The following is a 26422-nucleotide window of genomic DNA, read 5'->3' as shown; positions in this document are numbered from 1 at the left end:
GCCACCTTAATTCACAGCAGCAATCTTTTGCCTATATATATTAAGATATTTACACTACATTGCCTTATTTTGCAAGTACAGGTACACACTCAAGGACTCTTTTTGTTAGATCTTATGTGCCTTTCCTTTCACTACCATCTGCAACTTGCTTTTCTGATGTTGCTTTACCGACTACTAATGAGGTTAAGATGATGTTTGGCAGCTGTATGCAGCCACCTGCTTTATAGATCCTCGGCATTCAAAGCGAAGATGTTGCATAGCAGAATAGTTTGGGGTCTGTAATTATCGGTTGTTATCTTCACTTAAACAGTTTTATTTGAAAATTGCAGAATTAACTTATATTTTCAAAATGAAAATCTTTCCACTATAGTTTCAGGTAAGTATGACTCATTTCTAACTTTCTTTTCATTTCAAAGGTGACTGAAGATATGATTGGGTGCAACTGCTGGAATGTATCTGAACACATTCCAGTTTTCTTCTTTTTCAGGCCAGCTTGTGACCATCTCAGCACCAAGTCCTGCCCCGGGACTCTCCAGTGCCCTTTGCCTCCTGGTCAGTACAGCTATCTGTTCTTTTTGCTACTTTCAGATATTTCCTTCATATTTTAAACTGATTTTGAAGGTTTCATAATTTATGCATGTATAGCACAATTTTCTCAGATTTAAGCTGGTTTCCCTCATGGACTCGCTTACAAGCTACAAAATCATTGTTTCATTGTTACAGCTTTGCCAGAGCCCCTCTTCCTTTTATATTCTTTGACTTGTCTTTTGTAGTGAATAGTACTTGATCAGAGAGTGTTCAGAATTGCACATGGCAATACTTAGGGCATCATAAGAGATCAATTTCTACCCTGCAATTTGCATCACAACTTCACAACTGTCAAACAACAAAACCTAATTGTATTCTAGCACAGTTTATAAAAGTAAGAGGCAGTGATGATCTAGAGGAAGGTATTTTTTATTAATGTCTCAAAAATACCTGTATTTTTTCCTCCATTTTTAATGCATAGTTTTTCTAGCCTGAAGTTCTTACTTCATGTATGTCAGTAAGGAACTCATTAAATACTTAACAAAAGAGTAAGTGAATGTCAGAATGAAAAGAATATGTCAATATGTGCCCATATTTGCTGCAGCAACCCCTGGGCAGCTTATTAAATGAAGACAGATGTTAATTTAAACTCAGTTAATTTTAGAAGTCAGAGAAAGTATAATCTCAGATAAAATGGGGAAGACATACTCCTAACACACAAGTATTATTCTCAAAATAATGGAAAGGCTGAATGCTGCCTCCCATTGATAAGCGTTCCCCATCTATAGAAAATACGTGGAAACTTTCAGCACCCAAATCTACACCACAGTGCCACAAAGATTTATTTTGACTATGAAGTTTCCTTGGATAAACTTACTTCTGAGGCTTTTACACTCTCCACTTTGAAAGATTTAATCATTTTAAAGCATTTACAGGTTTTGATGTAGTAAAAACAATAACTACCTGAGAGATTTTGGACAGTGAAGAAGGGGTCTTAGCCACCAGTTGAGAAATCTGAATGACGTACAATTTCTGGATTCAAGGTCTAATGCTTCTAAAAAATTCTTGGCAACAAATATGTAAGGGTACCTTGTTTTATGATTTGAGTTTTAACTAGTTAATTTGTGGTGGGATTCTTTCCCCAGTAAAAGCTCACAAAAATCTGTGTTCTATGTAAAAATGTGAATTTGATGAAAAGAGGTAAATCAATACATATGAAGTGCCATGTGATAACTTCATCAATTAAGTATTTATTATAGCCACAAGTCGAAAAAGACAAGACTTCAAACTGGAATTGCTGAAAGAAATTTTAAGGAATTTTGATGTACAAAATTTCACTGTAGTAATAAAATGGGTATCACATAAGGTTGTCTATATCATGAATATGAAAATGTTCTTGTATTTTTGTTTCAATTTTATATATTTCCACAATAAATACTGACTTAATAAAAGATCTCTTATTTAAACACTTAAAAATCTCTTACTTAAACAGTACTTGCTCTTATTTAATCAGAACTTACAAAAGCACTCCCATTAAGATGACTGATGTTAGGGCAAAATTCTTTAGCTGCAAGGGAAAATATTTTTACAGCCAGCAATGATCTAAAATTTTTCTAATATTAGATCATCAGAAGCGAGAGTGTGCTTTGGGTTTTTTCACTGTGGTGGGTTTTGGGGGGATTTTGCTGGTTTGGGAGTTTTTTGCTTGGTGTTTTGTTGGAGTTTTTTTAATTCATGGAAACATATAGCCATATCAGAGGCTTAAGCACAGATTAGCTTATTTATTTCCATTTCTGTAAAGACTCTCCAATCCCCCAAAACACTAAATTTGTTAGAGAACATTAGCCAAAGTTCAATGACTCAATCAAAACCTTTAATTTAATCCAATTATGGAAAAAAGCGTTTTTTTAAATTGAGAACAACTGTACTAGAAAGAACAATCATTCTTCTGAAGCTATCTACTGTTCATTTACATAAGCATTTTTCCCTGAAGAAAAAACAGTAATTGGAGCAAAAGCAAAAAGGATGAGTCTTACACCCTCTATTTCTCCTGACTGTAGAACCAGAAATTTTTACTACCTTTTGCTTTTGCTATTGTGATAGAAGTGAACTAGGAAAAAGGTAATTTCTCCAAGAAGGCTTTCAGAAACAAAGAATAGATATTTTGAAAGAACTCCAATTCAAAGCCTATCATATCTATTTTTCTATTTGAGATACGTACGCAACATATTACAGTATATTAGTACAGCACCACAACAGATGTATTTATCTTAACATATGCTTTAATCTTTATATTCTTCAATTTGATTAGCTATTGGCAAACCTCAATTCATAAAGATTTTACCTGATTAGCAGAACACTAAAGACAGAAATTAAATGGGATCTGAAATATACTATAAATGCTATACAATCACACATTCACACATTAGATGCTCAGCTAACCATATTACTTTTCCAAGAAGGATTTTTAAAACAAAGAAAAAAAAGCTACTGTGACAAATAAAGAAATAGCCTAACGTATGGAAAATGTGAAATAATACAAGTTAAATAATTCAGTTCTTGGAATAAACATCAGGATTAATTCTTTCTGCTTCAGGCTATATAATAACTAGGCAAGACATGGATATTACCTCAGGAAGATGACTTCAGAAGATACAACCTCAGACAAAATACAGCCCCAGAGAATCTGGACTGGGATAGTGGGGCTGGATCTAGATCCTTGACAGCAAGCAGATTCACATATTCAAATGCTCTGATCACTTTTTTCATTACTGACTGTACTACAAAATGACTGCAATGAAAGCAGGCCAATGCTCAGACTGCTTACGAAGTCACGTGAGGTTTCCAGCTTTCCTTTTTCACACCTAGCCTGCGCAGAAATTCCTTTGGAAAAACACTGTGAGGATGTGGTTTGTTTCCACTACAGACCAGCCAAATGCTTTATCTGTATGAAAAAAACTCAGGAACTTACTGATCTTACAAACCTAAAAGGAAAAGGTGTTCTCCTTATCTCAAGAGTATGAAGGACAGCCTTAGAAACAGAAGACTGAGAACAGCACTGGAAAACCAAACATCTTGGGTAAAGCCACAACCATATGGGCTGGACACTGACTCCTGTCACAAATACCATTTGCCCAGAAGAGTGCCCTGGAGTATCTAGTTCAACAAAAACTATGGGACCATACAGAAGTTTCAACAAGAACAAAACACTTGGTGAGCGTGCAAACATAACTGTAGGTGTGAGCTCTGAAGATCTCATGACCTCGCGCACAGATATGCTTCTTGAGATCCAGCACGAAGATGTCTTAAAAACCTCACTTGTTTCCATGACAATGGCTATGTAAGATTTGCACATTGTCAGGTAAACATAGGAAAAATTTTAGGGCAGAAACCATCCAGCCAAGAGATCTCCTGGGTATAGATATTGACACATTCTTGCAAAGAAGCATGCCTTATGCATATAGCATACAAGTAATCTGTAGCCCTGAAAACATTTAGTTTAGATGAAAAATATAGTACTAAATAAAACAAAGATTAATCTCCTAAAATTTAGACACCACTATAAGCAAAACCTACAGTTCATTTTAAGGATTAATATTATCTCAAAATGGATAGAATTGGTGAATTAAAAAAAAAAAAAAGAGTATTCTACTGTTCTGTTGCAACTACTGTCAGCTGAAGGTCATATTCCTAGAAAGGCAAAAAACGAAGCAAGTGCCCATTAGTTCAAAAAAACCTATGAACAGCTAAGTTGAGCTGCTGCTGGGAGACTGGGTTCTCACAGAGGAAATGCCATACCTAAACCTTTAGAAAAAAACAATAAAATCAAACCATTTCTGAAGATGAAGGATCCCTATGTAGCCAATTGTTGGCTGAGTCAGTTCAGAAAGTTGTATCTTTTCAAATTCAGTAAATTACTGTAAATTATAGGTTAAAATCACATATTAGGAGGATAGTGACCTTGACATACACCAAGAAAAAAAGCGGTATTCCAGGTCACAAGTTATGCCCAGCAGAATATTTCCTGATGTTAATCAAAGACACCCTCTTAAGAAATGAGTAGGAATACTCTAGTTTTTAAAGTCAAACATGAGGTAGTCCAAACAGGATTGGCATTTAAACAGCAAATTTGTCCAGACCCTAGAATTAGAAGGTCTTGGCATAGCGAATGAATCCTGGGATTCCACAGTGAAGTAGCTTGATACCAAACTGTCTTGGATTTTTTTGTGCAGCAGGAGCATTCTTGCTGAAGAGAAGTATCAAAGGAAAAGCACAGAACAGTTTTCCCAAGTAGGGAAGCTGACAGCAGTCCCACCACCTGTCCATCCCAGGAACAGAAATAATAGCACTTCTTGTTAGATTTCAAGATGGACAGTTCTATTTTGGAGTGCCCCATTCATAAAAGATGACTTCTAAGATACCTTTCCACATTGCTTGCAATCCATTACATATGTAAGTTTATGTACTAATACATATGTTTGGTTTTACTGCTCAGTGCATTACTTTCACAGATCTTGTAGTATTTTGTTTTGCTGATACAGAACTTGGTAGTGATATAATATCTGCTGTAAGCAGGGAGGGCTCCTCTCAATTCACAAGCCTTTCATTATATTTTCTCTCACATGTCCAGCTGAGGAGGGGCGTGATGGAGCCACTTTGGTGGGCACCTGGCATCCAGCCAGCGTCAACCCACCACAGAAGGTCTGGTGTGCTACCTTTCAATGTGATTTCCAGATTGCTGCAATTTACGCTCAGCAGGGACTGCAAGTCTTGAGCTTTCATTTGAATTTCTTAAAGCCACTCCTTAGCTGCAGAGAAGCATGTATCACTACTAATCTGGAAAGCAAAAGTTCACATGATCTTAAACCTGTTACCACTGCAGAGTCTCATAACTCCCTCAGTGTCACCCATCAAGAAGTAAGCTGGGAAACAGCTGAGCAAACAACAGTTTGTTCAAGTTACTTTTGCACAGTTTTCATATAGAGTCTTGTAAAACATACAAAACTGAATTTTCAAACTGTCAGGAACAAACCTGCTAGCTAGCTGCAACTGGTATGGGCTGGTTGTAAATTTTGATAATATTTAGACTAATAGTGACATGTTCTGATCTTCCCATTAATAAAGAGACATCGCACAGAACTACCAGTTAGGAACCTGACCACAGGTTTTGCAGATAGACTATTTAGATGAAGAAAAATAGAGGCTTGACAGTCCAGAAAGATGAGGGTGAAGATCCTGGGAAGCTGAGAATGACCCTGGAGATTGGAGATGCATGGAGATGAATGCTGAGGAATGCCCTGGGACCACAGCCTGTAATGCCTGACACTGTGAACTGCAAGCAGCTGCAAAGCAGGTATTGACATGAGTCTCTGCCCCGTCCTCCCAGACCAGCAGTGGTGGGAAGGAAAGTTGAGACCTCAGTAAACACACCATCAGGGTGGGGAGCAAGTGAGGGACTCTGTAGGACAATCAAGCAGGGGTATAGTTCTAATCATCTTGATTCTTAAAGAAACAATCAAACAAAACCAAAAACCAAACCAGTATCCAGATCCACTACAAGCTGTCATTTACTGTTTCACCTGTGACACCATGACACACATTTGATGATGATTCAACTACTTTGTACGCTGTCATTCATTAAGTGAATGTGAGACTTTCACTTGTTGCAGACAGCTGAGAGTCCTGGAAAACTGATGAGAAACACCTGCTCCTTTTGAGTTTACTGTCCTATGCATGTGGCCACTTGAGTATCCCCTCAGTCCAGAACAACACATTTATCTCGACCATAAACCAGGCAGAGAGAACTGAAAAAGCATTTAGGTACATACATTGATCTGGTTTTGAAAACACAGAAGGGAGTTTTTCACTTTGTGACAACCTACTTGTCTAGAGCATATAGAGCAAGAGAAGACACTAAACAAAGTCACATTTGAAGACAGCAAAAGAATTTTGGAACAAAGCAAGGAACAGGTGTAAGAGGCCCTGAGCCCCAGGAAAAACATGCCATTCATTAAAATACATAGCTGAAAGGTCAAGCTCTGAATCATTCATTAAAACCATGAACCTGTCAGGTTGTAAGGAAGCTCTCATTTGATCTGGAGTTAACAAGATGTCTAACAGACTTGAAGGGTAAGGCTTGAGTGAATGTCAATCTTGAGGCCAAGATACTAGAAAAGCAACTACATCAGAGGCTTTGAAAGACTGGCAAACCATCCACCCCTAATAATCATTCACTGAGCTAAAGAAAAAACAACATTTCTGATACCCAGCAACTATCACCAGCATCAAAGAAGACTAAAAAACCACTGTCTGGACTGAAGGATCCTGAACTGTTATTAGTCATGCAAATGTTATTGGACCATGCAAATGTAGCAACAAGGAGCAGTAGCAAATCTGTATGAGATCTTGGAGACATATGTGAACCAATCCTCCTTTTCTACTGAATATCTCAAAGACTGTCTGATGTAAATTTTCAATCTCTGAAAACCCAGCCACAGTCAACTTCTTTTTTATTTATTTTTTATTATTATTATTAGCTTTCTGGTGGAGAGTGTTTTGTTTTGGGTGTGTTTTGGTTTAACACTAGGAGTGGCCACTGCAGAGCCCTGTACCCCAGCTGCACTTAAACTGACACCACAAAATTTGTGGACAGGACAGCGTCCATTTCAGGGCAAAGAGAATGCTGACAGAGTTTTTCTTAGTCACTTTTGATAAGAAAATTTAAGACTCCTAGTGACTCTCAATCCTACTTTACAAGGGGAAAAAACCAACACACAAAAAGTAAAACCCAATTCACATCAAGTAAGGAACTATGTTAAATATAAAAATACTGCCCTACAGTGTAAATTCACTGAAGAAATAGCCTCTACTAAATCCTGCTCACACATAGCAAGGCAGCTAAAACAGTAAATCCTCACCAACCTTTGCAATGATTAGCAGGATAAAAATCTCAGAGCAGCATCAATTTTTGATGCATATAAAAAGGAAAAAAGCCAAAGGAAAGCACCTCTAGTGCCTGTCAGATATATGGAAGACAGTCAAATGCTTATTTATATGAACCAGGGGAAAATACAAAAGAAAAAACATTCCTAGAGTATTTCAAGAATTTGTCAAGAATGACTATGAGTGAACAATAAACACTTTAAAACTATTCTCTTTTAGTTTGTATCTTAATTATTCCTTCCAAGGGAGACTACTTTAAGTGGAACTTTCACATTCCTTTCTATCTTGTTCAACACTCTGTTGATGCCTGACAAGCCAATAGTGACACTTCACATGAACTAAAATGACAACATATACAAGTTTTTTCCTATGGACCTAAAGCAGGTTTCAGGCAGTAACATACACAATTTTTTGCTGAACTGTCTCAGCTTAACTCTAACCCATACGTCCTCCCCTAATGAAGACGATGGCATCCTTTTATAGCCTCAACCTCTTGCTAGAGCAAGCAATGGGAGTCACAATCCTTCAGTATACATCTCAAAAAGTTCCAATTCCTGTGTTGTCCTTGCTATATAATATAGGTTTTCAATTTAATGTTACCTTTAAAAAGCTGCTAAAAATCTCTGCTTGATTTCACTAGGCATTTCATGTGCTTTTCTTGTTTAGGGGAAGTAAGCACAATGGATGATTAAGAATGTATGTTTTCTTAAGAAGTCTATTACATAAAACAATTACTTATGTCTACTGACTATACAGTAGAGTCTTCCACAAGCCACTGCAAGAATGAAAATAAATTCTCTAAAATATTGCCACATTCATTTAAACTCTTTTTTTATCACAGTGCAGTAAAACAAAGTAAAACAAAATTCCGCATTGTATCCACTATAGTAATAAACCAACTCATAATACTAAACAATAAAAGGTGATGACAATAATCAACACATCAGTGGGAGCATTGGAGCCAGAAAGCCAAGATTCTGGTTTAAACCTTTTATAACAAGAAATACTTCACAATACATACTGACAAATTGCACATAGCATTCCTACACAAATAGAAAGCAAAATTGAAAAGCAGTGCCTTATTAATGAAAGTGTCAAACAAAATATGCCTTACCTGAGTTATTCCACTGGGAGAGATCTTGTATGACTGCAGCTTCTGCTTCAATAGCTCAGGATCACTGTGGCGGAATGGGCACCCTGACAGTAAAAAACAAGCAAGCTCACAAACAAGGCTGTTTACCCATGAGTTAGTGCAGTAAGGCACTCAAGAGAGCAGCTAAGCTGTTCCTAAGTGTCTAATAGCTTATTAATAAGAAAGTTAATTACCCATGTGTACAATTCCTTACTTTTTAAAATATTTTTCCTTTTTTTGGTAATATTTATTCCACTGCATGGTTATCAGGGCACCACAGGCTCAAGAGTTACATGAAATATCCCAACATAAACAGGCCACAATTCTCATTTACTAACAGGAAGAGTTTTAGTTAGTTCCTTACTAACAATGATACATTTAATACCTGTGAAAAAAAAAAAAAAAAAAACCAAAAATGGAAAAGACACGTAATGAGAGCCAACTGCTCTTTAAAGCATAGCCCTTTGTAGAAATATTATTTTATAAATACCTTGGAAAGTTCCACCACTTTAAATAAGAGTGGGGTTTTTTGGTCCCAGAATTAGTTTTGAGACACAGCTGAATGAACAACTTAGCACTAGAATAACAGCAGTGAAGCCAGTGCAGGTTTTACACATTTAGTCACACGGAAGTAGGAGGTTTTAAAGTACCCTAACAAACTTCAGAATTTCTGTATGATTGAATTCATATCTCAAAACACCTCTAATTGGTCACTTTTTAAAGCACTGTACATTTAAAGTCTCTTTGCACTGCATGACACAATGTATACAAAACCAGAAGCTATCAAGTGTGATTCAAAGAGAACAGTGCAAGACCACCCTGGCCTTGAAATTAAATACATAATTTAAGAGACTACAGGAGGGAGTAACTTCTCTAGACAAGGGCTTCCACCGTTTTTAAACTTTTTTTCTTTTTTAAGGAACTCACCATGATAATCCCCTTGACTTGGTGGATTGGACATGATAATCTTCATGCAGCTGTATGGGGTATAATCAGTTCTCTTTCCTTCTTTCCCATAGCTGTGGCGAATGCTGTAAGCATATCCTTTGTCAAACTAAATAAAAACAAAAGAATAAATTCTTACATATAGTGCCAGTGATTCTATCTACTCTGTAAACACAAATATTGGATAACAAAATAAATCTTCCAAACATATTCAAACTGAGAAAATAAAAATCAAGTTGCTTGCTGCTAGCTTTGATTTTTATATTACATGGTCTTGTATATGCACATATACAAGACACAGGCACATCCCAAGAGAGGTGTGTAACTGCATTGATTTAAGGTCTTTTCAGCTGATGCAGTTAAAGATAAGATGATTCAAAGATCAAAATTTTGAATTCCACAATGTTAGTAAATGGAGAAAATGCAGTAATGTAAAATCTTTCATAAATGTCCATAAATCAATTGCTTTATCTGGGCAAAAAAATAGAAATATAGATTTCTTTACTCAGGTTCACATTCTTGTTCTCCCAAAGCATAATGCTTCACCTATACTCTGTTTCAGCACTGAAGTTCAATTTGTTAGATTCTAAAATGGAACATACTTCACTTGTATAAAAGAGAAAGGTTTTAGCAAATCTCTTTTGTCTACTGATAGACTACCAACTCCTTCAATAAATCGAAATCTTCTAAAGTAATACTTTGTTTGTTTACTTCTAAAGTAAACAAACATTTATCTTGGCATCTGAGCATGGCGCTATCAGTATATCATTTTAGATAAGTCCTGTGAAGAACACTCAATGACACGAGTTCATGTTATTTTATATGTGGCAACAGGTGACAAAATCTGTAGTAGAATCATGTAATTTAACATATGGATTCCATTAAATTGCATTAGCTACTGTAAGACATGAAGGAACATTTTTTCAAATACCATACTTCTAGTCTTGAAAAACCCAAACAGGATAAAATAATGAAACACATTTAGAATTAGACATCCTCAGTCTCTCTTCTCAAAAAAGCTATGACGACACATAAAAGAAAAAAGAAAAAACTGTGCACTTGCTCAATTCAAAATTTTAGTAATAACCTTATGTAAAGTTCTGTGCCCAAGTATAAACAATTCCCATAAGAATTTATTATTTCTTCTCAAAAACAACTTTGAAATAATTTTTTACTCTGGTATTTTACTAATACAAGACAGTGTAATATACAGAGAAAAATCATTCAAGCATCAACTGGTGTAACATTACTACTTCGAGGATACTCTCATGTCCTCAGATAAAAGTTGTTCTGTTTGGTCTGTGGACTTCCAAATAGTAATGCAGAATATTCGTATACCTATGAAATACCTTGATCTGCTAAAACATGTCTAAAATAAAACAGAAAAATAAGTATATTTTTCTTCATATAAAACACTTTAATTTTTTTGAAAAACATAAATAATTGAAAATCTATAACATAAAATGAAACACATAATAAATATGTCTAAAAATATACACAACCTTTGAGAATAAAATCCTAAATTGCACCTGATTCAGAAGGTTAAAAAGAAACTTCTCTATCAAGATGCTGGTCATAATCAAGTCAATCTATCAAGAAGAGTAATATTCAGCACTCATTCCAAACAAGACATCCAAAGCTCTGAACAAATATTGACTGATTAATCTCTACTGTGCATTTGACAAAGTGACTTTACTCTATTTTAAAAGATTTAAAAAAAAAAAAAAAAAAAAAAGGCAGGGGGGTGGGGGGAGAAAAGAGAGGGAGAAAACTTAGAGCATTGTGTTTTCCAGCACAGCCACAAGCAGGATCTAATATGTAGGAATATTCCTATCTAGTCAACCCTTTTGGCTCAGAAAAGAACTGGTTGGTTGGATAGCAAATGAACACTGGTTTTGCTAGCAACAGAGTTGGGCTTACCAACTCTTCATTAGAAAGAAGAGCAAGACTGTATGAGGATCTGCTATAGGTGTGTGCACATACTTAGGAAGGGCCAGTGGAACAGGTACGCTCCCCTTAGCAGGGCAAGAAGCAGCTGCTGGCTGAGTCCTGCTGCTGCTCCTGGAGGAGCTGTAAATTGTCTATTTACTCCTGAAAAACAGCAAACATCAAATACAAAGATGTTGGGAATTAAACTATGCACCTCTGAGTGAACCTGTTAAACTGAAGATGGAGTCTGTGATCCTAGAGCCACCTATTCTTCCACCCAGCAGCTCTGGAACCTTTCCTCCTTCTTTGCAAAAGGTGAATGAAAGCATATTTCATTTGCTTAACAAAGTATATTTGAGCAAGCAGTTAAATTACATTAAATTAGTTTTTTGTAAGGGAAAAGCAAATCTTGAATGCTTCAGGATGTATTGCTTAGTTTGCCAGAAAATTAACACCCCTCTTTAACAGTTCTGTATACTAAAATCTTGAGCTGTACTTCTCACATCGCTTGCCTTAATGCTCACAGACATTACTTTTACTACCTAGTTCATTATTTTATGCTGAGAAGCAGCTCTTGCAGTAAATAGAAACAACAGCTACATAATAACACAACATGGCCTTGGGACAGGTTGGATATTTTCACATTGCTTTCTTGTAATCCTGCTTGGATCTCAAGAGTTTTCACAGTGGCAGAGAATAACACAGCTACCTGGTGCAAGTTAGCACATGCGCAGTTACATGCTTCACTAAGAGCTCTCTCATCCTTGTGATTCAACATTTCTTATCATTGATCAAAGAAACAGGATTTTAGCAGGGCCAATATCCAGGGCCATGTGGTCATCCTCAGTGGGAAGAAACCATGAATTGTGGCATTTCATTTCAGAAAAACATCCTGCAGAACAGCCCTCTCTGTACATTGGGGGATGAACTCCATGATTAGGCTTACTCTTTCCTAATACCATTACTCTAGGATTTGCATAAAGAAAAATCCCCCTCAGGAGCAATCCCTTTTGCCAGCAAAAGCACCAAGGTATAATTAGACATGTTTGAAAAGTGCAAAAACAAGAAGGCAAAGGTAGGTAATTGTCCCTTCCTATTTATTCTAATTGAAGCGGTAGGATTTTCACAGTTCCTTGAACAAAATAAACAAATTATGTGCAGTACACATCATGCATGTAGGTGTTCGCAAGGTCATTCTAACTGTTTGTAAATTGCTTGGTTTTAAACTATTTCAGAAAAACAGTTTAAAAACCTGTAAAACTACTATTACAGTATATTCTAACTACAATCTACTATAAGGTCTTTATGGCAAAACTGTAAAAGGTGAAAACTCGAATTAAGTGATCTGAAAAAAACATTTTTTTTGGTGATGGCCCTATGAGAACTTTCAAGGTTTGTATTGAAGCCTGACACGAACTTGCTCAACAATAAAGATGCTGCACGAGTGGGTGCATCTACCTTGTATTCTGTCTGACAATTTCCACTGAGACAAAAGAAACACAAGAATACAAAAGCAAAAAATTATTCTATTCTCATAGAAAAATTGAGTATGCACATACATCCCACCGTAGTCTGTGCTAAGTATCAATGGAAACTTACAGCCAAAATTACAATATTACAAAGTTATTAAACAGCAATGTTAAAGCAACATCATTGTATTATTGAGTATCTACACCTACTAGATCACTTACTGTTGGTCAACACTTTGGAACATGGACTCTCTGCAACTTTTTAATTGTATGATCCACATCTCAACTATCTCAGTTATTTTTCCTCTATTTAGCTAAGATTTCCAAAATCTGGAAGGCATTCATAATTTCTGTGCTGGGTGGATGGGCCATGGCTTCAGTGAGGGAGAAAGGGATCACGAAGTATGTCTCGTTTAAGCAATGAATTGGTTCACACTGAAGCCAAGAGGCTCAGGCAATCACAACCCTTTAACATCTCTATCAAAATTTGTCACTTTGATGTCGGAATGTGCAAATCTTGGGATTAACAGCTGTGTGAATTTTTGTTGTAAAAGACTGCAAGTCACCTGTCTGAGCTTTAACTTGATTCCTGAAGATAAAAAGTTTTTTGAGGACTTCTCTTTCCTCCAGGCATGGCTGCAGGATGCATGTGATGTCTGGTCTGAAGTCCACTGCTGGTAACAAGTGGGTGGTTTTGAGTTTTTATGCGTCAGTATTTGTTGTAATGAACCAAGGTGTCCAGTGTATGATACTGAATGTACTAATGATGATCCTGGGTATCCTGGAACAGGTGACACTGAGGCTTTCTTAAGACTTCTCCCTATAAGAAACTAAGCTCTTAGCACTAATTAGTGGGACTAAACCAGTAGTCTGAAGCCAGAATCAAAGAGGCTGGGGACAGTTCACTGCATATAGATGAGTGTACTGTAGCAAGGAACTTACATTTTGCTTTTATGTGGTATATGCATATGAGTATCAGACTAATGCAGATTAATTTGCCTTATAACTGTTAGTTAAGACACACATACTGTATTAGACAGCCTGCACTAGAAGACATACAAGTAATAAATTAAGGTATAAGTAAGGTATAAATAAAAAGGTATTCAGAAAAAGATATATAAGCTATAAATTTGCAACTGGTATAGCCTAATACCAGATTACTATGTTCCAGATAGGAATTTAAGGAAATGCTATTTTCAGTAAATTCTGATCACATGAATGAACACAAGATCTTTGGATATGGAATGAGGATGCATCATTGGCGTTTGGACCATTTGGCAGATATATGCTCTCCTTTAAAGAAAAGCTTTCATTGAACAAAGCAGGGAAGGATGGGTCATGTGTGCCTCAATTATAAATTTGATACAACTGAATAGACTTTCAAGAGAACAATAACAAGTGACATTCCCAAGGCATTCCAGCCACTGCAGAATAAGTATCATGTCATCACTGAGAGTTACTTTCTTTATATCACTTGTCATATTTGCAGATTAGTATGTGGAAATAGAACTAGGTCCTCCATAAATTTTGTTATCAATTCTGATAATCAGCATGTGTATCAGGATGGAAAATAATTTGCTGACAGGTCTTCCAACCTCTGCATGCTGAGGTTCACACTTCCATAAAACTTTCATGTTTCAGTTTAACTGCTTTTATATACTTGTGTAAGTTTTTATGCATCTATTCCTTACTGTATTGAGAGATTTATTTAAAGTCTAACAACTAAGCAAAATGACTGCAGTAATTTTGTCTAGCTTCTTGGCTGACCACCAGATTAGTTCCAACTCTGCAAAATTCAAAGAAGTAATGGTTTAACACCTTTTTTTTAGAAGTCATTGGTTATTTCCTGTCTAAAATTGTTGAGCCTGTATGGATAACAGCTTCAAACTCATAAATTTATTGCACACACTTGGTATCTTCTGAAATAATTGGTTCACTTTCTCATCCATTGCCTAGGGAGTCGCTCAAATCATTACTGTTGACACTGCTTAGTTGGCACATCTTTTTCCAAAGAACTTCTTTTTTTTTTTAAGCTCACTCTTAAAATAACCGCAACTTGAGATTATCTTTTCTCAAGCACGGTTGCCATTTAGGAGCACAAATAAATGCTTCTCTATCTGCCAACAACAAAATTTTCAATTTATCCTAAATTCTCAACCTGTAGCACAACTTCTACCTTAAAGGTATAGATTAGAGACATCAGCTAGAATTGAGCAGGAAAATTCTAGTATGTTGTGCTGCAGTCAAAAAAAATCTCTTCCCCTCTGATTTCAGGTTTTTCAAACCACTTAATGCAAGAACTGCTTTGCCCTGGAGATGGCTCCATCTACCACAAGGAAATCAGAAAAGTTTTGATCAAACTCCTTGTATACTACCCACATGAATGTAAACTGTGGGGCTGATGAAATATTTTTTGGGCTACCCCAGACCACTCCTGCAAAAATACGAAAATGTAGGCTTTTATTTACAGCAATCTAAGCTTGCCTGAAGATAACTTAACTAAATACACAACTTATGTACACTGTTTCTCCACACATTTACATGGACCAAGACTTTGAACCAGGAAAAGTATAAAATAAACTACAGCAGCCTATCTTCTGCCTTAAGACACTGCATCAAATTATTAACACAACACATCTTAAAGCCATCTCCTTATAACAACGTGATTTTTCTTAGGCACATGCTTGGTGATCTATGAAAGATTTTATTAGCTACCTCAAGACACTGCAACATTTCTTTCTGTATCTAAGTTAGGAATACTTTTTCTTTTTAGTCTGTTGATGTTTCACGTACATTATATTGAAAAAATTCAGATACAGAAAATGCGTTTCAAAACATATGATCAAAGAAGATACATTTTAATTCAGATTTGAATGTTTGGAGTAAACAATAAAAGAGCTGGTTTCCAACTGAAGCCTCTGAACAAGAAACTGGCACAGAAGTCTATTCTTTTGTAGACTGCCACTAAAAGTTTCTGTGAGTATAACAGTTTGTGGAGGTCATAAAGGTAAACGCTACTTTAAAAACTACTTTAAACAACAATTAAGGGCATGTAAAATTGTGAGTTCATTTTAATGCTCACCAGTAGGAGTAGGAAAAAAAACCCTAAGTGATTTTTATTATAATACTTGATTCATTTCTACTTCTGGTAAACTGAAATGTCTTTGTGACTATATAATTATACAGCAGTCTTTGTTTAAAGATTATTTCTACAGAACATGATGTGATTCCCTTAGCATAATGTCCTATCTTCTTGGTATAGTATCACCTATATATAGCATTTTCTTGTATAAGAAGATATATCTATCTGAAAGACATAAATCCTTTCCATATTACACTGCAACAAATTCTTTATGGGATTACAATGCCTAAGTCATTTCACATAGTACTCCATTAATTATACTAGTCATCTTCTCTAATATCATTACTATTTCCAAAAATTACAAACTTAGAAAAAGATGAAAACACTATGTCTCTAAGAATATCACTGTTCTGATATTCCCAAGAATCATTACTTTTTCCTGAATATTTGCTTAACCTACTGCAAAATTTTCAGTGAGTAACACTACCAAAAAAAAAGAAACATCTGAGAGAAAGAACAGCCATTTTAAGGCAAAAAACAGTTTGTGGGTGACAATTTCACCCATGTCAGAATTCCTCTAACAAATTAATACACAATCTTATTGAAAATATCACGCTGACATTTGAGTGTTACTGAACATAGAGGGGTGAATTCCTTGTCATTTCATATATTTAGAGCAGATAACTGAGGTAACTTGGAAGTGTATCTTTCTGCAGAATGTAAGCAGTAAATTAACGGGGCTATTCATTTCATCAGAAGGAGCAGACAGAGAATAAGAGTCCCCAAAACATTCAATGGCAAAGGAGAACACAGAAAGCATTATCACCGAAAGAGATGTAAGAGTGTTAACAGATTGCAAAGTAGACAGAAATTTGGCATGTGGTACAATAAAAAATGACTAAGTTAAACAGAAGTAGAATAGTAACTAACTGTGTGCAACTATAGGAATAAGATTCAGCTCCAGATGTCTAAATCCAGACATGTCCCATTACTGTCGATGAAGGTCAATGCAATCAGAGGAGCCTGGGGAGCAATTCAATTTACCCTAACGTAGGCACCTACAGGCTCATTAAATAAATCATTCTCTAGACACTATTGACTGTATAGGCTAGATCTCTATCGATTATAATGGCAGCTTAGGATCCTAGTGCAAAGAATATGTATACCAAGGAGAAAAGAAATTCAGTATGTCTGTATCACAATTCAGAGAAATCCATACTTATATGTATACCACTGCAGCACGTGTTACAGGCTTTCAGAGAAGATGGATGAAGACTGGACAGGGACCCCTGCAAAGTCCAAAAGCTAAATTTCTACTGCTTATCCAAGCTCTATCAATACTCTAAACAAGAGTGCTCTCATATGATATTCGATAGTTTTATTATTAGCTCACTGAGCACAGTGAGCATGTAATGCATTTACAGTCTCATGTAGCTTATGATCTATTGTACTGTAACATATAGGTAACCTACAGCAGAATGTACAATAAAAACCTAAACATTTAGGGAAGAAATAGGAAAGAAAATGGATGTCAGCATGGAGACATGTTGCCACTTTGTGAAGAAATCCTGAAATGTATCCATTTGGACTCTAGCTATAAGACCAACCAGCAGTAAAATGCAGGACTGGGATGTGAGGTTTAGACTGGTCACCGACAGAGGGTTTATTCTCACTAGCCCGTCACAACATCTTAAAGCTGTGGATGAGAAGACAGAGGCATTCACCAGACCAGACTGCAACAGGCCAAAGTGCCAGCCAAGTGGACTTCAGAAGAGAGTTAGAAGAGAGCCACTACTCTTGGGTACAGCTCATACCCTTGATATTTGGGATATCTTCTGCTTCATGGAAGATAGTGCAATGTGTTACCATGTTCAACCATTATCATTTAACTCAACAGCCTGGCATAGCAGGCTCCTTCATTCTAGTAATAATAATTTTCCTCATATGGAAGGAAAAAGAGCATACCAGAAAGCAAAGCTATCCAAGCAGCCATACTACAAACTGGAAATTTAGCAGGTCACTGGGATAACAGAAGAGAAACTCACAAATGAGACAAGGTCTGAGGTAAAACTGTCTCAGCCATTTCAGGCAATCAAAATTAGCAGGACCTGCCTCATTTTGAACAGGACTCTTGGAATTAAAACAACTGACATGTTCAACCATGAAATGAGTCCAAAGGAACAGTGCATATTGATCTGCTCTTGAAAAGTGCTGCTGCTGGCACGTGCTGCAATTCACCTATACTAGGGTATTCCCAATTTCAAACACCTCTAGAGGATACTGGAATTAATCCAAGGGAGTCTGGCTCATTATCCAATATTCTAGTTCTACTTAGTACATCTGCCAGAGAGTCAAAAGATCTGAGCAAGTTCATCACAACAGTTGAAGTTCTCTGTCTATGCATCATTTCCAAAAAGCAACCATCTCCTGACACAGTGGCAGGCATCATCTGCTCACTGAATTGTTGTATTTTCCAAGCTGGTTGAACTATGCAGCATTCCCTAAATACAGTCTTTGAAGCAGAGACTGGAAGGTTTTGCACACCTTTTGGACTATTTTAATGACGGAATTGTTCTCCCCTTTTAAAACCACATACCTTGCACAGTGAGCTCACTTGAGTAAGGTCCTCATCTTGACTGATTAGATATTATTGAATTACTTTGTTAATTTATTACTGCATTCCCTTGCAAGCACCCTTGCAGTGTAGCAGTGCTATTAGGAATCCTTTATAGATTGTTATTCCTCAGTCTATACGCTGATCAGAATGACATCTGAATCAAAGTTGAGCATTAGATGACAAAAGTCATGCAAGAAGCTAGGTGAGTTAAAAAAACAAAGGCAGACCTTCACTGATGATGAGATCAAGTGATAAACTGTTGTTACCATCAGGTTATAACAGTCCCCCAGCAAAGCAGTCCTCATTCATTAGAAAGCTATGACTGACCCCATATAGTGTCTAATGAGATACAGTAAAGTCCAAGAGATTCAATTTTACCCTAAGCCTCAGTTTTGTAGAAGAAGAAGCATCATTCAAAGAGATCTGGTGACTTGGGCTGGAGAACTTCCCTTCAACCAATCCAAGTGACAAAGTTATCAACACGTGTTACAACTGTGGCAAAAATCGTGCTTTTTAGTGCGATATGGTTAGGTGTGAGAACAGGAGGATATTAATTAAGTGCCCAATCATGTAATGTCTCAAGATACCGGCAAATCCCCAGTATAAGCGCAGATTAAAAAAATAATAATCATTTTCTGGATAAATTGATCATTGGAAAAAATCAAATAATTCTGAAAATAAAACTACAAGGAGGCTGAGTAATTAATACATTTCCTCAGACTGGTAAGTACTCTTTAAGTACTCTTGAAACATGTAGACTTAACTTTTTTGATACAGTCATAAAAGGATGATAGCAACAAGGCATTAAAACACAAAACTGTACATGGAGATTTGATGTTCATCAACCACTATGAACACAGAGTTAGCTAGATATTGGAGCTCTCCAAACAGCAGAGTTTGGTTCAAGAATGATGGCATTCTTTCTGTAAAATCTCTGCATAAAAGCACATTTTTTTCTTTATTAACAGCACAATAAAAGAAAAAAATCACATTTTAAGATGAAGATCAAAGGAAACAAGTGCAGAAAAAGATATTAGCCCTTGCTGTCATAAGCACTGTTTACATATAAAAACCCTTTTATATTCTATCTTATGCACAGAGTGCACTGTAATCAAGACATATTTGAACTCTAGACTGAAAGCAAGACAAGAGTCTTCCTGCATTCAACAACAGAAGAAAGCTTGTTTTAAAACACACAAGACTTATTTTAAAATTACTTTTGTTAATTCATTATTAAAGATTAGTTGACTGCAGGGAAAATGCAAACAGAAAAATAAAGAAGCTCTACTGCCAGACTGCTCTCAACTGTCTCAATAAGTAACATACACCCCATTTTCAGCACCTGCTGTAAGGTTCTAAAAACAGGGCAATAACTCTGATAACAAAACACAAGAAAGAGCCCAACACCACTGTAATTCATCTAAAAAAACCAACCTTTCCTGTTTTCAAAAATTTTCCTCAGTTTCACTGGTATTGCCCCAGTTCTCATGCCCCAAACCCAACTCCATTAAGTACCTGAATTAGAAAAAAAAAAAAAAAAAAAAATAATTTAAGCAACAAAACTTGCCATAAAGACCACTAGCTTCTGCTCCCCCATGTACAGTGGGGGCAGGGGGGGTGGTATTTGAGGGATATCTTGTTTTTCTCCTTGTGTGAGTGGACTTAAAAAGGGACTTAGGGAACAGGAAAAGCTCAGAGCACACCATATTATGCAGAACTCAGTTTCACAGCTAAATAGTATTATACGTTTTAATATAAAATCAGAACCTAACCTTCTTTCAAGAAGTAGTAACCTCTATAACACTGAAGTACTTAAGCCCTACCATAGTAATGTAACTTTCCTAAATCAACATATTAAATTTCCAAAATATAAATTGTGCATAGCACAAATAACGTATAAAAGAGTTGTCCTGCCTTTATTCATGAGATTCAATAGATTTCAAAGACATGCAGCAGAATGTTAAATCAATTCTGAATGTAAAAATACATTTTTATTTGCATCGTGCCTATGTGGTATATCAGCAGAGTGCACATTTGATACAACATGCTGCTTTTCTGGATGACTGAATATGAAATACAGCCCCGATTTGCTGGCTGAATATAGACAGATGGAATATGACAGCTATATGTTGTTACAATTACATGGACATTACCAAAAGAGAAATCAAAGTATACTGGATTCTGGGTTTTGTTTTGGAAGCCAGTTTATACAATTACAGAAAATCTGAACATTTAATAAAATAATTTAGAAGTATTCTTTCAAACAAATATATCAAGATGTTGTGGTTTGAACCTGGCCAACAGCCGAACACCACGCAGCCACTCACTCACCATCCCCCTGCCCAGGGGATGGGGGAGTAAATTGGAGGATAAAGGGAGACTCATAGGTTGAGATAAAAAAAAAACACCACAGTTTAGGAATTGTAATAAAATAAAACAACAACAATAATAGAAGGTACAAACGGGTAACGCACAACGCGAATCCTCACTGCCTGCTGACCTATACCCAGCACATTCCCAGCTAGCGATCCTGAAATACCAAGATCCTGCAATCGCAATCCCAGAAGCAAGAGAGAACCCCAATCCATCCCAGCCACCCCTCCTTTATATACTGAGCACGACATCACATGATAGGGAATATTCCATTGGCTAATTTGGGTCTGGTGCTCTGGCTGCGCCCCCTCCCAGCTTCTTGTAGGAGTTGGAGAAACCTTGATCTCTTAGCAACAACCGTAAACACCAGTGTATTATCAACATTCTTCTCGCACCAAATCCCATACTGAATCCAAAACACAGCACTATTCTAGCTACTAAGAACAAAAAAATAACTCTATCCCAGCTGAAACCAGGACACAAGACTAATAAACTATTCTACCAAAACTTTTCTGTTCAAAAAGCACGGGAACACAACCGGAAGAGACCTGCTATGTCATTCAGTTTGTCCTGGAAGGTAATAAAAAGATAGAGATGAATAGATTTGCATCTCAAAAACAGTTAACCCCTGTCTCAGAACTTGGGGTAAATAGCTAAAGAGCTTAAATACATTACTGGTGGTGTGTGTGGCAACACATAAGAGGTACTTTTCAGCAGATGGTTAGAAAGAGAGAGCTGTATGGTTAGGAAGGTATTCAACAGAGACTGCTAAAGACCATATTTAATGACACTCAGATACTTTTTGCTGATACAATTGCTGAACTTAGAAATCTGGCAACCGGATAGGCAAATCCATCTTTTCTTAAAATGTCATGGACTTACTTGCTGCTGCTCTGATGGTTAATAAAACAGAAACCTCTTCTGACAAGTACACAGTCTTTCTACAGAGATAATAAAGTGCAAGTCTGACAAGTGGTTCAAGACTACAACAGGTATCTTAGAAAATTAAAGGTCTGGCTTTGACATCCATTTTTATACATACAATTCTAAAAAGATACTGCAGTATGGAAAGAAAACATGTGTTGCTAGGAATAAAACAAGTCATAAGAGACAGATTCTGATCTAAATTAGTTTTAGTACAGGAAAGATATTTATTGCTTTCATTCTTGTCAGTGCAAGAACCTTATCATTAATCTGCTCACACACTAGATTACTAAATACAGATTTCAGTGTCTAATATGTAACAACTATGAAAATTGATCCTACTTCTTTTTATGGTAGCTAGTACAGTTAAAAAACATCACTAAAATTATGCCAGCACTGTAATTAATGTCCTGGGAGAGAGATTGTGTAGCTAGAGCTCTTCTCTGTCTTTAAGACATGCCACAGGCTGAAAGACCGTCCAAAATTTTCCTCTATAATGTAAGTCAGATGATGAAAACTGAAAATCCAAAGTAAGGGCAGATACATTTATAGCATGTTAAAGAAAAAAAAAAAGGCTGAACAAATTAAAGTACTTTAAAGCAAATAATCATAGGAAAATGCCACTGTAACTTTGGCTTCACAACAAAGACTGGAGAATTCTAGCTTTAAAACAGCATTATTGAGAAATCTGGTAGCAACTGAAAAGGGATTGTGTTTGGAATGAAAAAGCACAGATTTTTACCATAGCACTTATTACTGTGATTCCTATAATATTTATGTGCCCATACAATAACCTCCAAGTATCATCATCGGTTGTGTCTAATTGAATAACAACCATGAAACAAAAATATGGTGAAAAGTAATCTTTTTATACTAGCTCTATTTCATTGAAGAAATATTACTTTCAGATTTCAAATCTATTACACAAATATTAACTTTTAAAAAATTCTAAGGGGTTTTTCTAACAAAAATACTGTCTTATGAAAAAAAGTTAAAATATAAAATGACAAATAGTGAAACAGATTCTTGTCAATAGTAAGCTTAGATATCTGTAAGATACACTGGTATGCTGATCAGTAATTTAAGGCCTGAGAAAAGAAAGTTTCAGAGGGAAATACATAGAAGCATGACTGAGTTTAATATGCATCTACATTAGCTACAGGGCATAATTAAAACTACATCACTCTCTTAAATCTACATAATTATGTCCCAAAGACACTTTTTTCTTTACTATCCTTAGCTTTATTGACAAATGAGTAAGGGCCTCGAGTTTAAAAGGTCAGGCAATATTGTTTTAAAGAAAAATACATGCTTACAAGTAAAACAGTAAAAAGCTAAGGTTTTGGTTTGGGTTTATTCCTTCTGCTGCTCAGAAGTCCAGATCTGGCAAGCAAAACAAAATTCGAACACACACTGAAAGAAAACAGTACCAAGTGAAGTTGCAGGGCATTTGCCCACCAAAAGGTACAAGGAATTGATGAGTGTCTACCTTGGGGGGGGTGGGTGTGTGTGTGAAGTGAACATGGCTAATTTTGGAAATGCCAATAACTCCATTAACTGATACTAAAAAGCATCATTAATTTGAGGGGGTGGGGGAGGGGGCAGCATCCCTTTACCAGTGAATATTCTACCTATAACTTTAAATACCACCCAAGTTTACCAGCTGAATTCAATAGCACAAAACTATGCGTCACTTACCATGTATTACTATTCTTACTCCAAATTTTTAAACTTACAGTTTAGACTACAGTTAAATCATGTGCAGGCTACATATACATATATAAACACACACACTCCATATTCATTTATTTATATGTTTATAGAAAATTGTAAGTTAACAGTACCTTTTCAGTGATGATTACATACATTGTATATGGGCAGAAATGATGAAAAACTTACTACTTTCATCTTCTTTTGCTGAAGTGGCAGGATATTTCTACCATGTATCACAAAAAACATCTAATCTTACATTCTCATCTGGTTTCTCAACATCTGACTTCTTACATGTCAACTGGAGCTATGATGTGCTTCATTTACTTGACTAATTTGGAAAAAATAGTAAAATGGACTATGAGAGAAAGAGCTACAGAACACATATCTATATTCTTTGTTTAACAAAGAGGTCAGAGCAGCAATACCTACAAACTTGCAAACATCTGTGTGAGTATTGTAACAATGTCGATGCTACTGGTAAATCCCTTTGTGGCAAAGTCAAGATTTCAAGCAGAAATAGCATCAACTGATTTGCAAAACTGTATTAATAATCATATCATGCAGTAATGTCCATAACTACAACATGGCATGTTATTTTAATGACAGCAATTCCATACCACTATTTAACCATAAGTCCTAATAAAAATCACCATCTGATACAAACAACTTTAAACTATTTTGATTTGATTTCATGATGCTTAATTAAACAAGAAGCAAACAGCTATCTCCTGCTTTAACTAGATGCACTAATCTTCTGCAGTCTTTCCAGAATGATTGCGTCCACAACACTGAACAGAAGTAACACTGACAACACTGATAGTGCCTTCCCTTTAGCGTTGGGCCAGGGTTATATGTTTAGAGACACTGCTAATATTCTCTACATTTGATACAGTCAGTGAGGAATCTTATCCCAGCTCCTTCCTATGACTTAGCAGAATTGAACAAGACTCCACAAGAAGTTATTCATGTTTGATCATACTTCTTGGAATACAATCAAATGCAACCCCCATCAAATGCAAGTGATCATGCTTTCTCAGTCCTCTCACTTCCAGGATCCATTACAGCTCTACTGCTTTGGTCAATAAATATACAACACAAATTGAAGACATCAAACCATGCAGACCAGTATGTCAGTAATATGCCAACAGTACTCATCTGAGTGTTTCAAAACTCTGAAGTGCTCCAAAGAGAAGAGAACAGAAGGCTAGCAAGCATAAACAAGTGTGCACAGGACATGAAAGACACTAAGAACAAATTCCCATCTATAAAACATAACTTTCAATAAAAATGATAATATATGACATCAAGAATCTTGCATAGACTTAACGTACTTACTGTGATACACTTATTGCCAAAAATAATCCAATTTTAATGGCAACTGAATCACAGAATGGTTTGGGTTGGAAGGGACCTTAAAGATCATCTAGTTCCAACCTCCCTGCCATGTTCAGCTCCTAACAACCAGCATCTTAGTCAAGTAACCACCCAGTTTTGCACAAATACTCTGATTTCACAGACCAGGCTGTTCAGAGGAATGCCACAAAGGACTATACTTAAAAAACAAACCAAAAACACCACCAACCTAAACCAAAACTACACAAAAGAACTCAGGAACAGTGAAATCTGAAAGTCCTTTTCTTTAGCTTTTGGGGTTGAAATTCAAATTAAATATCAATTTTTACTTCAAGCCTACATGCCCCTTAGGATGCACTTGGAGCATCTACTGTCTTGGAAGTCCCATAAAAATTGCACATTACTGTTTTTTTCTTCAAACTTGCATTTAAAGAAAAGGTTTAATGGAAATTCAATAGTAAGTTTGGGAATGAAAATGAGTCATGTAAATTAAAATCCATTTTCATGTTTCTTCTGACAATTAAATCACTTTTAGCCTGCTATTAAAGCACCTTCAAGAGCTAACTTTGTAGAATACAAAAGATCTGGAAACATATCATAAAAGTATTTTGATTTTCTTTATGCTCAGTTATACTAGGTAGGCATAGTCATTCAACATATAATAATGTTATGAAAGAATGTCATTTTTGCCAATACAGAATAAAAATGATTCACTCAAAATCTTTAAAATTCACTTGTTCTATCTCACTACAACTAGAATATGAAATGATAACTTCCAAATAATGAAAGAGAAATACAAATAGCAAGTGGTTCTACTGAAGCTAATTTTTACAGTCAGTGGTGGAAGGAAAAAAAAAATTCTATTTCATTTTATGATGAGTTTAACACAAATATACAATTTAATCAAGAACTTGTCTATCTAGTCCCCTGATAACCAATGAAAGCAAGGGCAATATGCTTAACTATATTAATACTTTGTTACCATGACGTACTCTTCCACTTCCACAGATTTCAGAGGGATAAGATTCTACAGGTAATATATGCTGAATTTTTATTATATTTTTTTATATCCTAGAAAAGAGCATTCCTGGGGATTTAAGGAGGTGGAGGTTGTTTTAAAGAACCACTACATCATCCATGCATTACAAATTGCACTGGGCATAGCTGTGAATGCTTAAAAGCACTGCCCTGCAGATTATCAAGTGCCTATTTCTGTTTTCATTTAATTACACGGGGCTTTTTTATAAAATAAGTGCATAGATCTACAAAGCATTATAGCATAAGCACGTCTAATTTACATCTATAGGATGCACTTGTTCATTCCTTATGATCTTGTCTCCCTCTAGTGGCTGGCCCTCACAAAAACGCACTTCTATCTGTATTCAGACCCGTACACAGAATCACAGGATAATTCA

At 36.0% G+C, this 26422-nt stretch overlaps 1 protein-coding gene across 2 annotated transcripts in view; it reads right to left on the bottom strand.

Moving 5' to 3' along the window:
* Window positions 1–26422, bottom strand: part of PRIM2 (DNA primase subunit 2) — a 135523-nt gene that overhangs the window by 10774 nt on the left and 98327 nt on the right. For both annotated transcript variants that reach the window (XM_074861780.1, XM_074861779.1), the window contains exons 11-12: window positions 9530–9656; window positions 8585–8667 (exon numbers count right to left, since the gene is read on the bottom strand). In XM_074861780.1, the coding sequence (XP_074717881.1) occupies window positions 8585–8667; window positions 9530–9656 (210 nt within the window). The remainder of the gene's footprint in view (window positions 1–8584; window positions 8668–9529; window positions 9657–26422) is intronic.

The sequence above is a fragment of the Strix uralensis genome, chromosome 3 (assembly GCF_047716275.1).
Source record: "Strix uralensis isolate ZFMK-TIS-50842 chromosome 3, bStrUra1, whole genome shotgun sequence".
Taxonomy (NCBI): domain Eukaryota; kingdom Metazoa; phylum Chordata; class Aves; order Strigiformes; family Strigidae; genus Strix; species Strix uralensis.
This window is presented reverse-complemented; position numbering and strand designations above follow the sequence as displayed.